The 14,513-nt window shown below is 39.0% G+C and overlaps 1 protein-coding gene across 3 annotated transcripts in view; it reads right to left on the minus strand.

Moving 5' to 3' along the window:
• The window catches only part of LOC130187516 (sodium- and chloride-dependent GABA transporter 2-like), a 22,037-nt gene extending 7,524 nt beyond the window's left edge, over positions 1-14,513 (minus strand). Inside the window, exons 1-5 of one of the 3 annotated variants that reach the window (XM_056405196.1) lie at positions 14,498-14,513; positions 13,184-13,302; positions 3,431-3,621; positions 2,208-2,342; positions 284-424 (exon numbers count right to left, since the gene is read on the minus strand). In XM_056405196.1, the coding sequence (XP_056261171.1) occupies positions 284-424; positions 2,208-2,342; positions 3,431-3,621; positions 13,184-13,254 (538 nt within the window). In that variant the 5' untranslated portion in view covers positions 13,255-13,302; positions 14,498-14,513. Of the gene's footprint in view, positions 1-283; positions 425-2,207; positions 2,343-3,430; positions 3,622-9,235; positions 9,432-13,173; positions 13,303-14,497 lie in introns of those variants that run through there. The other 2 variants (XM_056405204.1, XM_056405213.1) reach the window with 2 other exon arrangements.

A 14,513-nucleotide genomic window follows, 5' to 3' on the forward strand; every position in this document is an offset into this window, starting at 1 on the left:
GTTACACCCCCTTCACATTTGACCTTGACAGTGCAGAATGACATATATGTGCACACAAATGTGAACCTTTCAGCACACATACACTGAAGATTGACTTTTCAGTGGAGGCATCTTGTATCCTGCAGTTAAACTTCTGAACAGGACAATATTTGCATTTTGATATAGATTTTTAAGAATTTTAACTATGTAACTGAACTTTTAGTGGAAAAAACAGCATTTTTACATGTTTGGATGGGATCTTTAAGTATGTTATGTAGCATGAACACACGCCAGCAGAACATACCTGTGTTCCAGCTGTTTCGGCAACTCGCCCAGGGAAGTTCAGAGTTAAAAGAGGAGAAGAGATACAGGAAAGCCCAAGCCAGTATGATGATGTAATAGATGCTGGAGTATAGAACAACCACTTGACTCCCATAACCCATCCCTGAAAAAAAAACAAAAAAATTTTCACTTAAAACAGCATCACTTGGAAGCAACAGCTATGTATATCTTGCCAATTCTGTCTCCTGCATGCTATTGTGAAGCCTTGTTATTCAGTGATAAATTAGTGATAAATTACACATAAACAATATGTAAAGTGATAAATCATTGAGTTCATTTTAGATTTACTGTACAAATATAAATATTATTCCAAGGTAATAGGAAAGTATTTTAATGTCATTGAAAAGCCATAAATGTTAAATAGTGATTTTTATTCTTTGGCGTTATTCAGACTGGCAGCTAACAGAACAGTGTTATTACAGAGTAAATGCATCGTAGAAAACTATTTTTCTACCGTTGTATTTGTTGCACATTTACAGACCAGCCTCCCTCCTGCCAAAAGCAAAGATTGCCATTACAAACAAGACAAGTGTGTTATTTCACTGATGTCTTGACGTGCCAGTTACTCATTCTGAAATTATAGCTGACACAGTGTCAACATTATTTGAACCACACATTTAAAGATGTTGGCTGAAATCTGGGTAATATTAAATGAACAAAAGCTTTTTAAGTGTTGCAGCTGAATGAGAATAAAATGTATAACTTGATACTGTAGCCTTCTGAACATAATTCATCTGTGTCTGCAAGCTGCTGGCGGTGATGTAATGCAGACATTGTAATTTGATGTTGCATGTTCAAGTGCAGGCTTAGAGAGAACTCGAGCCCTGTTTACACACAGATGCAGGTAGCCAGTAGGTTATGGATGCACTGTAGGACGCAGTCAGCCAGTCTCTCTCTCTCTCTCCTGGCCTCCACCCTGTTTGGTTTTGTTGTGTTTTGTTTGTCTTTACATTTATTTCCTTTTTAGTTGTGTAAAATGAACTTATTTTTAGTTATAACTCATGTGCGGTCTTCCCTCCTTTCTCCAGCCTTGAGCTGAGTTGAGTCATATTTGGTAGAGATCCTTGATAACCAGCTCAGCCTGAACAAGCATGTAAACACAGTTGTCCAGTCTTGTTTCTTGCAGCTCAGGAGTCTACACAGGATCATTCCAATTTTATCCAATAAGAATCTAGAGACTGTCATACATGCTTTTATTCCTCTCGTTTGGACTTTCTCTGACTGACATGATCACGTCATCAGTTTTTCACTTAGTTATGTTCGCTGTCTCCAGTGATCCTCCTGTCTATGGACGAATGGGCAGGACTTCACGACTTCTTCAAAGGTTGGGAGTTGCCACCACTACTCTGGTCTAGATGGTTTATGATGCTCGCAAATATTAATTAATTGCACTTAAGTGCTCATGGTTTCTGCAAAATGAACTGAAGATTTACGAGGCATAGCATGTCCATAGAACAGTTACACATTCTTACTGGCGACAAGGTGGGTTTTAAGATATTCCGTTCCGTCATGCTGCCCCATGGCTTCTTTGTTAGCTAAATCCTGTTAAATGTTTCATGCTTTATCACCAATGACTAATTTCAAACTCATCATCTCTATATCATAACGTTGGATACTCCTCCTTACAGCCACAAAGACATAATCATCTCATGATATTCGTTGATAAAACTCTACTCAGCTTCCAAACTAGCTCACATCTCTTTTAACATTTAAATCTAGTACACCACAGCACACGAGCAAACAACTATATCTTAGATATTATATAATCTTAGGTACCCACAGGCCTTGGCAAAACTAATTTTAGGTACTGTGTAACTTTTACCCCTTTGAGATTTTAAAACTTTATTACCTGATGTTTTTTCACATGGATGAATCTAGACATTTACCTTCAAACAGGGGACAAATTTTCCTCCAGCAGGTAATGCTTCCCTGTTTGGTGTACTGGCCAAGAGACGTCTCCAGCAGAAATAGGGGGATGCCGCAGGTAAAAAGAAAGAGTATATAAGGGATGAAGAACACCCCTGTGGAAAATGGGAAAATACACCAGATTAACTTGTTTGTTAGGTGGAACACTTTAAGTTTCCTGTAGGAATCACATAGATAAAGGTGGAGCCCGAGACACCTCAGTTATTAGTAAAAGGCTAACCCTACATCTAATCTTCAATTTACAACATCAATTAACATGGGAACGTTTTAGCATGTTTTGGACATTTCTGCTCTGCTTTGTTGTATTCAACTTGTAGTGTTCTTGTGATTGCAGTGTGCTTATTTATGACAGAGTTTGTTTTGCAGCATTTTTTTGTAAATGGGCAACATTAGATGTCGTCAAAATGGCAGAAATGTTTTCTTCATTTACTTGTGTTTTGTCAATTTGCTTATCGGTTCATAAATTACAGTTCACTGAGCTCTCTACTGTACAACAACTTCAAAGCCTGGATATTAAAGTTCCTCTCCAGACATGTTTTACACAATGTAAAAATACTCTGCTATGATTAGCTAATAGTGCTAGGGGGCTGTTAGCACATGTTCCCCATTGAGAAATCTGGGTCAGGCCTTATGCCCCGTCCACCATCAGGTGGTAGGTAAAACAACAGTGCCTATCAAAAATGATTAGCTGAGGAAATGCCGCAGAGACTCAGCCACATGTTTGAGCCTCAGTCAGACCCAGACTCAGATGAGGAGTGTGTTGTGCATAAAAATTGGCAACTAGCATGGCTAATCATTTTTATGTGATTGTCATTGGTTCACTACAGTTTCAAGATGGAAATGCACAGTCATGGTGTTGACTGATATCTTGAAAAACGTCATATGGACATGTTAACACGGTTCAAAACTTGATGGGGTTTTGAAGTTATACAGTGTCCAGATGTGATTTTAAGCCCTAAGTAAAGCTAATGTTAACATAGTTTGAGGTAGGATTTTGTCTGACAATACAAAGACAAACATTGTCACAATAAAATATTTCTGCTGCAACTTTCAGTCTAATCCAAATATTTATTTCTTGTTGCCATTGAATGCTAACAAAGATTTAGTTGTTTTATACATTGTGCACTTGTATAAGTATATTTTCTACAGCTCTGTCTATTTTCTTTGAAAATGTAAAACTCACCTCCACCATTTTTGTAGCACAGGTAAGGGAACCTCCACACATTTCCCAGGCCTATGATTTGTCCTGCAACAGCCAAAAGGAACTCAATCTTGCTGGACCACTGTCCCCTGGTCACAGTGGTGGGTGCAGGATGGGCTGTGCCGATGTCCAGCCTGAACTTGACCTCTGGACCATGGGGCTTATCCATCACACTGTAACAAGAGAAAAGATGGTATAATTTGGCAAAATATTTCTGATTAGAGTAGATTATTTAGGAGGCATACACTGTCCAAAAACAAACACTTCACTGGCACTCAATGACCCATTTACAGTGTTCATAATCTGGTCATAATCCACACTTTTTATGATGTGTGTCTGTGTATTAATTATAACCAGTCATGTGGATTTCATTTTGCATTAGCAAACTGAATATAAAGAATATATTCTCTGTATTTACATATTTTGAATCCCATCAGTGCTAAGTAAACAATTTAACAGCATAATCACTGACCACAGCAGGAACATTGACATGATTTAATAATAGTACATTAATATTCATAATCTTCACAATGCCAGCAGTCTTGCTACATTAGGTCATGAGGGTCATTGCTGCTTGGCATGAGGGTAATTCTTTCATCAATGTTGCTTTTGTGCTGCTGCCTTGGATTTAATGTGGGAGTGAAGCAACTAGACTGGAAAATATGTGTGCTACTACATCACTGTTAAAAAGCTTCAAATCCTGTGATATTGAAAAACAACTTTCCTTAAGCATTTTATTGATAATCTCCTCTCAGTGGATCCACTGAGCAATAACTAGAACAACAACAATAACAACATAATTAGATGGTCTGAAGTAAAGCTTGACTGATCACTGCAGCCCGACTAATACTGGACTTTTGAGCCAGATTCAGTGTCGACAGTTGAAGGCTTTAGAAATGTTTTTAAGTTTGGCATTTCTGTACTGCAATTTCTTGTTACTTAACAGCATATACTGTACACCAATGGGAAATATCTGCAGTAAGATAATACTAGCTGGCATCACAGTCTAGTTGTAGTGGTCACATCATTCAAATTTGAAATCATTTGAATCTACAGAAGTGTACCTTTGAATAGTAACCCTGTCATAGGTGTGGTGAATAGCAGTAAATGATTATTTTAAAAGTTTGTTCTATGTCTGGGTTTGAATAAAAAAGCCCCAAACTGCTTTATCGGCTTATATACTGGCTTAAATAGCTGGTAAATATGGTAAACTGAGGTAACAGTTGATCATCTTTTTTAAAACCAGTTTTCCAGTATCACCAAAGAGAGTGTTTACATTCATGACACAAGCCCCCCAGGCCTACACTGTAAAAACAAAATGCCCTTCAGTTCTGTATGTGAATATATGCAAAGTTTTTGTAGTTGAAAAATTAAAGATTGGTCCTTTTAACTGCAGAGATGAAAAGTGAGGCATTGTTTGTTTGTATTGTATGTGATGTATGAGGTGCTTCTTCTACTTTCAGGCAGAAAACATACACACTGAAAAAATGAATAAACTAGAAAGTGAGATCTTAAATTGAAGATGGTGTTGACAAGTTGCATGAATTTATCAAGGATATTGAAGATGGCTAGTGTGGATTGGGGTGTTAGTTAGTGTTAGTGTGTGTATACAATGTGTAATATTAGAGGAGGTGGACCGGTGACTGTATATAAAGATGGAGAACATCACCCAAAAGTGAAGCCAAAACTGCAGTATAGGTCAAAAACATGGTCATGGGCTGGCTAAACTAAAAAATGACTTATCAAAAGTACATGTCAAATAAATGGAATGATGGTTTGTGTCATTCTTGTCGTGCTAATGTATGTTCAAGTGTTCATTGTTCTGATAAGTTTGGTTTTAATTTGTTATTTGATGCAATAAAACAGGAATGTAACATCACGACTGATAGCTGTGATTGACTTGCGATTGGATTGGGAGGGTGTATGGAAGCTAATATTGGAGGACATCGATACCACGGCTCCACTGGCCGATCACTATGGCACAGACTCTAGCTCCAGATGATGTCACCAATGCAAGATGGCGGTGCCCATATTCAGGATATTTTGGCTTCATTTTTGTACAGTGGGAGGAAGTGGAGATGCATCATTCATCTTTATATACATTCAGGTGAACGCAGTAGAGAGCAGCTGCACACACTGATTTACGATGCTGAGTTTACTGGGCAGAAAAAGGCTGTCATATGAAAACATTACAGAGAAAGAATAAATCGTTTCCAACCTATATATTGCCAAATTTCCTGTTTTAATGATTTGATAATCACATCTGGAACCTCTCTTTAACGGCAGTCTCTTCACCCTGCTTTCCAGTGTGGCCATTTCGAAATCAGACGTCACAGTACACTAGTTCATTTAGAGCATATCGCGGCCTGAATTGTGTGTCTGGAAATTCTCCCTCTGCCTCATTGAGGTGAGACGCCAGACTTGTTCCAGCGGAGGTTGTAGTGCTTCGGAGTCTTTCTCAAAGACATTTCAGTTGGAGTTCAACCCGACTACGCCTATCGTGGGTGGCATCCCTGTTTCTGTTCACTAGAGAAATTCCTCCCCTTGGTGTTAAGGTCAAACCAGGGAAAAAGCTGTACCATCCTCTGAGAATCAACTGAACCAAAGCATATGGCATAGCTGTCATGTTTATCATCTATTCAGTCTATCTATTCTGTTAAGGGTGGGTGGGTGTGGCTATCTTCTGAGCCTTGGTTTTGCAGACACCTGTTAGGATGGGATTGAGTGTCTCTGGGGGTGGGATTTGAGGGGTGGCCACATTCTCTGCCCCCTTTGGTCTGGGTGCTTCTGGGCATTTGCTGGCCCTGGTGGGTGCCTGGGTAAATTCCCAAAATGTTGAATGGAATGCAACATAATGTAAGAGAGTAGTACATCGTCATCCAAGCTTCATTTTGTCAGTATGTTTATCTATGTATTTCTTGTAACACAATTTGTACTTGTCACACTTGTGACTACTGTTGTTATCATACTTCTTCTTATTTTAAAGTAATTTGTTTTATTTTTTACTTTTTTCCCCTTATTGTTCTCCCTGTCTTTTGTTCTTGTCCACTATGGACCTTTTAGGTGAGAGGCTGGGAATTGATGTTTGATGCAGTCTGTATTGGTAATATTGTATTTTTGTTTTATATATATATATCTATATATATATATATATATATATATATATATCTATATATATATATAAAACACTGCTCTAAGAATCAACTGAGCCACAGCATATGGCTGTCATGTTTATGATCTATTCAGTTATTGTCCTATAAATGGTATCATTGTTTTCTGGAAGACAACACTCTATTGGGACAGAACTACTCAGCATAGAGTGGACACTGACAATGGGTCTCATTCATTAATGTTTGTAGAGAAAATATCTTATTTTTTGTACAAATAGAAAATTCTACACAGGTTAATAAATGATACATTTTTCAGCAGCAACCTTGGATCTGGTAGGAATTCAGTATATCAAGGACCCTCCTGCAGAGGGTGACACAAGACTGTTACGCAAAATGTTTTTTCATTCATCAGGCATAGTGGAGCTGTCTGCTGCACAATATGAAAACAGCACTACCATTATTAATTGGTGGGCCAGTGTGTGTCTTTTGTTCCGCTGACCAACTGCAGAACATCAACAAAAACCTTCATGCGGCCCAGACAGCTTTATTACCCCCTTCCACTTCTGTCTGTGGCCCAACATTACACGTTTCAATGTGAAGTTTTAAACCAATAATTTGTACCATTTGACAAACTTCAAACGTTCTTGCATGTGATATCAGCATATCACAGAATAACCTAGAGTATGAGCCACAGTGGGAAACAGGGAAACTAATGTTAATGTTGTGGGTCCCATGATGTCAGAGCCAACCAGGTAGACAAAAAAACAATATTGTACCATGAGTTAGGTGAGCAACTTAAATTGTAATGAATGAGCACCATCTTAAAACACATTACACAGAGCTGTTTCCAAAAATGGATCACTAGTGACTATTTACAGAGTAAAACATGAACCATCTATATATATATATATATATATATATATATATATATATAGATGGTTCATGTTTGATATCATTATATAAAAAAACTCCAGCAACCACAAAAAGCTGTTGCATAAGAGGAAAACTGCAGTTAATTAATGTGAGTGCTTGATATTTTATGTTCAGGCCAGCAGGGTATATGTGCAGCAGGGAAGACTCTACAAATACGTCTAATGGTTGGATGATTCTTGTAAAAACCACCCTAATCTTGATTACATTCCTAATAATTTTTTTATCTGCCTCCAGCAGTGAAACTTGCATCACTGATGCATGATGAAAAGCTCCCAGAAACTTTGTGTACACCATTTTGTAGTGTTGTGTAATATGTGTTGTTACTGTACTTTACTTACTTGCTATTATCGGAGTTATTTCACTACTGGGTATGCTACAGTGCAATACATAAAGACCTAGAGTCTACAGCCACACTAGCAGCTCTATGAAGCTGTATGATTAAATGCTTATGTTTGAATGCTGTCAATGACAATGTTAACATGCTGATATCAATCAGGAAGTATTATCCACGATTACCATCTTGGTAAAGGATGTTAGCACCCAAACATTTGCTAATTACCACTAAACACGAAGTACAGCTGAAACTGTTGTGAATGTAATTTATTTTTCAAGCACTTGGTCATAAACCAAATCAATTTTGACGTCCTTGTGGCACTAGACGAAACGTTGAGGGAACACAAAACACAAAAATTTCACAACACGACACTGCCATCCCTGCGCCTGAATAAAATGTAGTGAACCACTGATGATCACCGGACAAAAAACATTTTTATCAGTATTAGGTTTCAGCAGTTATTCCTAGGAGTCAGGATTACAAGGGGTAAATGGTTGTTTGCATGTCATGTACTGGACTTACTGTACCTATCAATAATTTGCATCTAAATGACTTTACAAATGGGTGATATGAGGTGTGTGGCAGCAAAACTCCACAAGCCAAAGTGCTCCAAGTCAACAATTTATTGTGGCTTTTCAAAAATATCTCAGATGATATTTTTGTTCCACATGTGATGAAACCCCGAGAAACTTGGAAGTGGAATAAATAGCCGTTGCTCTTTTTGACATGTTTTTAAAAAAAAAAAAATCCATGCCAACCACTGACAGCAAGTTGTAACCTATGGTAAATATTATTCTGTCTATTTTTGTTTTGACTCTTTGACTATCCCAGACCACGTATTACAATATTAGTAGTAGTACTACAGTACAGTACAGTACAGTACAATATTCATAAACTCCATTCTATTGTTCTGCTGTTCAACATCAACAGCTGATTTGCTTTAATCATTTAAGATGCTAAAAATAAATAAATAAATAAAAATCATAGCAAGAAATGTATTTATCTGCCATCTGCCCATTTTTGTCAAATTAACCTTTTAAATTGTTTGTTATTTATTATGCAACCTGTTCAAACATTTGCACATGAGAAATATTTGTCTGAAACAACATTAGCTTTTTGCTGCCATGGTCACAGAGCAGCCTGAGGTGTTATACTAAACAAGGGAAATAGCTGCAGCGTAGCCAATAACCTTTGCCCTACATAATACAGCTACAGGCGCCAAGCCTAAGTGCAGCTACAAATGCCCAACCGTCTCTTAACTGCAAGGACACCGTTTGATTCCCATTCAAGTAATGAAACCACAGTAGTGTACACTCAGACATTTATACAACGCTCAAATACGAAGACAGTAAAAAAAAAAAAAAAAATACCTGCTTGTGACCTTAAGGGAAAGGCATTGGTAAAGAGTACCTGAGAAAGATAGCCTCACGTCAGATGTCTGTGGTTCTGTGTTATGCTTCCATTTAGCTCTAGTTGGATTTCATCTGGTGCCTTTTGGGGAAAACACAAGTCTAGATCCCCGAGTCTCTCCGGGCCAAGTGTTCTTCCTAGCTCTGACCATGAGTGAGTCCATGAGTAGAGGTTTGAGAGAGCAGTGTTTGTGTGACAATGAGGGAGAGAGAAAGCGCAAGAGAACCAGACCGAGACAGGAGGGGGCGGGGGGTGTAATGTGTTTCTGAATGAGCAACTTAAGGCGGAGCATGTTCCAACAGTCGCATGGTCTCACAGGAAAGAGGCGGGGAGGGGATTTGCACATTAGCCATGCTAGCTGCATGACTCTGTGGTGACAGTGTAGGTTGACAGCACGCCCACTGCTCTGAGGGAATCCCACTGACTATGGTGAGCCTATAGTCTTCTCCTCTGGCGCCACCAAGTGGTTGACATTTTTGTTTTTAAGTGAAATGTCTCAGTGAATCGAAGGAGGATTAATCCTTAGTGATCTCTTTTCATCTAGTTTCATCACCAGCATGATTTTTTTTTCATTCGCCCAATACTTGCTCCACTTGTCTATACCACTGTGATTATATCAGAGCCACAGTAAATGCACGTTCATACTACTGATTCATAATCAATATTTATACCACAATTATACCACTGACTGTATTGATTATGTGTTTTACAGTATATCCATATTTGTACTACTCTCTATTGTTTGTTGGTTATGTAGTGTGCACAGTGAATTCTTATCATATCTCTAGTTGTTTACTCTTCATTTCCTTGCATTTACATTTCATAATATACATACTGTTACTACTCACATCTTGAATATCTCAGCAAATTCATGCCAATATTCATTTCGGTTTTTTTTTGTTTTGTTTTTTTTTAGCATGTATCTATCCTTACTATTTATTATACACACACAACAGACCTAACATGTTTCAATATAAAGACCTTGTATGATCTAAACAAATTGTTGTATCACATGTTTGTCTGTATCAGGACCAGACTTCAGTGATTCATAATGATGAACCACAACCCTGATTCTTTCTTCTGCATCTGGCCTCATCAATCATCAACAACCACATTACCTTAACACCTTGGGGTATTATCCCTGTACATAACGAGGGCGAATAGGTGAAATGCTGCCCCCTATGGATGTGGAGCAAGTAGCATGAGCTTACATTACTTTATGGGGAGTTGGAACTACACAGTTGTTGATGAGCAATAACATATATTCTTCTGCACAGCGCTTCATGCTATAGTGTAGATATTCTCTGTGAGCACGTCACGTTGGTCGCCTCTGCCTTGGTTCTTATTGCACATTCTCTGTTGCCTGCCTCTTGCTGTTGTTGCTTTTCATTAACATCTTGTGTCATTGCAGGCCCTGCCACTCCCACCTGCCCTGCAGTCCCCTCCTGCCACCTGCATCACCTCCCTGCCCTCGTGCACACCTGTTTTTCTCATACCCTCAGCCCTGTTCCCGTAGGGATTCTGACCTTTGACTGCAGGCCTGCCTGTTTTTTCCTGCCTGCTCCTTGCGACCAGAAATTAACCATTTAGATTTTATCAAATTAATTTCTCAGAACAATGCCTATTTGAAATGGAATGAAAGTCTCACCCGGCACATGAGCCTAAACAGTCTTCTATCTTCCTGATTTGCTTGGTTCTTTTTGACCGATATAGACTTGGGATGACATCTTACACACACACACACACACACACACACACACACACACACACACACACACACACACACAAATAATAGATTTTCAACAGTCTGGAAAAGTTCAAACTCCATAGTTTAAAAATACATAATAGAAAGAGAAATAAATGATCCTGTTTGGAAGTTGACGTGACCTGTTAACACATTTACAGTCTCTGTAAATGTGTCAGGATGCAAGGTGGCGTTGACCCAGGGGCGCTTTAGATGGCACCATGACCAAGTGCTAGCCAAGTTGGCAGAGCTCCTGGAAGGATGTAGGGTGGCAGCAAACCACACCCAGGAAACAACAAGGCCTGCGCTAGCTGCCTTTGTTATACCAGGCGAGATGCGCAGAGCACCCACACAGGAACTTACCATCCTGAGATCAGGTAAGGAGTGGCAAATGCTGGCAGACCTAAGAAGACAGCTGGTGTTCCCGAGAGAGATCATAACAACTACTCTCAGGCCAGACATTGTCATGTGGTCTGCAGTGGAGAGAGCAGTCCACAACATCCGTGAACGGCAGCCTCCAGCTGATGACCCTGCAGCTGCCCGCACTGGCACCGGAGGAGGTGCGACAGGCCGGAAGGCCGAAGCAGAGACCAACATCTGACCTGTGCAATGACCTGCCTGGTAAATTGGTATCAAAGCTGCTAGAGACTAATAAAGTCTACATACCCAACTGTCATTAGAAAACAAATGCAGTCTTAGTTAACAGTCCTGCAATAAATCCTCCCTTCATGACGTTTGTAACGTTAAGATTTTTATTGAAATTGTTTTAAGAGAGGTGTTGACTGTATGGTCTTATTGAAGTACTGTTGAGCGTTATAATGGCACTATAGAGAGAGGAGTGTCTGTCACTGCTATGAATGTTTTCTTCCTGTAGTGTTATTTCGGTTACTAGTGCTGGGAGTCACCAAAGTCAGACGGTTTAAATGAAGAATGATGCCAGTGGTGCTGCTCCTGAACAAGATTTAAAGTGCTGCACACAGAGTGCAAATCATTGTATACAGCTGACAGCTGAGGAACTGAGGAGTTGGTTCCGTTGTTGCTCTTATTAACTGGTCAGGCTAAGGGCAAATTGAGGACAGAGAAAGTCATTATGATTGAAACATGCTGTTTTCCTGTTTTAATTTGCCAAAAATGTTTGAAGCAGCAACTGCTCTCTCTGTTAGTCATTAACAAATAAAATTGCAAGAATTGACAACCGTGAAGTGTGAAATGTGAAGTCTCAAGTTTTATAAAACTACAGTGCCAGAAATCACTGAAGATGAAAATATACAGTATGATCATAATTACACATAATAATAATTAGAAACCAGCATGAGCTGAGGAACACGTTTAAAACTTCAAGTTCTAGTCACTCGGGGTAGGTAAACAACTTCGTCAAAATCGTTTTGACTGATACAAAGGAACAGCTGGTGACCCAAGATGATCCTTTCTCTCCCTCCCTCTGTGTCAGTCTCTGTCCCACACAGACATCCTGAGGTCCAACATTCACAGTCCTCCATCACAGCAATATGTTATATTCAAAATAGATGATTTGAAAACACATTGTACGGAATATCACTAATGTATTCAGGCTTTTCTTTTTGTTATTGATACTAAGAGCAATACTTTATTGGTGGTATCTGTTTCCTTCGATGGTTGTAATGAGTTGTTTATGAACGTTTGTTTTCATTTAATGTGTTTTTTTACTCCCTCCACTTCTTTGCTCTAATGCTGTTTTTCTTCAAGGGATGGGGATACTTGTACCATGCTGAGCCATGAGCAACACTGACCATTCAAGCATGCTGGTTTTTCCACTGCACAGCATGGCGAGATAAAAGATGTGATGAAGGTGTGCTGTTTGCATAAACCACAGTCTGCAGCTCTAAATCTTTAAGGGCACTGTGGCTGTTGATTTTTGTATGTCTCCCTTAAACATCTAGAACGGGATCTTTCGACAAAATATGTTCATAGAGTGTCATTGCTAAAATAGTTTCCTCCATCTGACGTGCAGGTGGACGCACACAAAGGCCAACCAGCATGAGACTGATCTTGTTAGGGGAAAAAATTCCTGTGCACTCAATTACCCTTGCACTTGTCGCACTGGACTAATTCAGGTACCCTCTTGCAGAAGCCCCTGCTTCTGCCACCAGACCTCTGTAGCTAAGTATCCTGCTGCCTGTCATATAACTATTAGAAAAATGGGAAAAGATCTTACGTATACTTACGATCTGTCATCCTCTGAAGCAGCCTGATGTCCTTGTGGGTGTCCTTCTGACTTTGTTTCAGCTTTTTCCATTTCAAAATGCTTGTTTCCAGGTTTGTGCTAATGTCTGTCCGTGCATCTCTGAAAGGGGAGTGTGTAGAGCATAGTAAGTACAAGATGCTGGGCAAATCATTATACTGGCTGTTAATGAATTATCTTTGGCAACCTCTTCCGAAGTGGGGCTGCACAGGGGTACTCAAGTTCAAAGCAACACAGCTGTCTGCTGAATTAACAAGACAAGTCAAAACTTTCTCAGACTGAGTTACACATATTTTTTAAAATTTAAATGTCACTTTTTGCTCTTTTAATTAACATATTTATTTAAATAACTTTTTAATTGAAATACAGCATTTAAGAGGCATTGCATACTTATTAAATAGTGTGGGACTGGCTAATGTAGCTTGAAAAGATTTTGTAATGTTGAAAGATGAGGCAGAGGCTGGTATGGTTTCTTTGTTGGTTTATTGCAGCAACACAAAGGTATAGCTCAGCATTCTTAACTAGGCAATTTTGGCAGAGAGAATCAGCAGCCTTCATTCCCTCAGGTAAAAACCAAAACTTCAACAAAAACACACACACACACAGTGGGCCAGCCCTCACCCGCTGCGCTCCACCAATCACCAGCACACACTCTGACTTTTACCATGCCATCCTGATGATTGGATTGGCAGCACGACGGGAGACTATAGCCAGACTCTGCTAAGCAAAACTCGAACTGTACAGGGTTGCTACAATAGTAATGCATCACACATTGTATGTATAGCTCACTGTACTCTCATTTACATTTTTCACCATTATAATTAAGAATGATTTATAGTTTTAATCAAGCTCACGTAGTGTAGAAAGACATTTCCTACAAATTAAAACAATCATAACAAGGCGTGAAGCTAAATGCTTTGTTGCAGCCACTAATTCTAAGGGCTTCTTACCTTAAGTTAAGCTTTATGTTTTTTCAGCTACTAGTACAAATTTCAAATTAATATTTTACAATGAAATCACATGAAGCTTTAAGTACAATATATAGTGGTTAACTGTTAACTAAATCCAGTCAAGACAGCCTAGGTAATGTATTAAAACTAACACTGAGTTAGACAGTTACATATGGTATACAGTATGACATTGAAGGGATGGCCTAACATACACATCATTTTTTTTATATCAGTGCTTATTTCTTTTACATTTTCAAAGTTGATGACACACAGGAATTGCATTGACAGGGTAAAAGAGAGAGACTACACACCAGAACATATTTGTTCAAATGTTTAAGATGACTTACTGGATGTGGATGTTCT

This window comes from Seriola aureovittata, chromosome 2 (genome assembly GCF_021018895.1).
Source record: "Seriola aureovittata isolate HTS-2021-v1 ecotype China chromosome 2, ASM2101889v1, whole genome shotgun sequence".
Lineage (NCBI taxonomy): Eukaryota > Metazoa > Chordata > Actinopteri > Carangiformes > Carangidae > Seriola > Seriola aureovittata.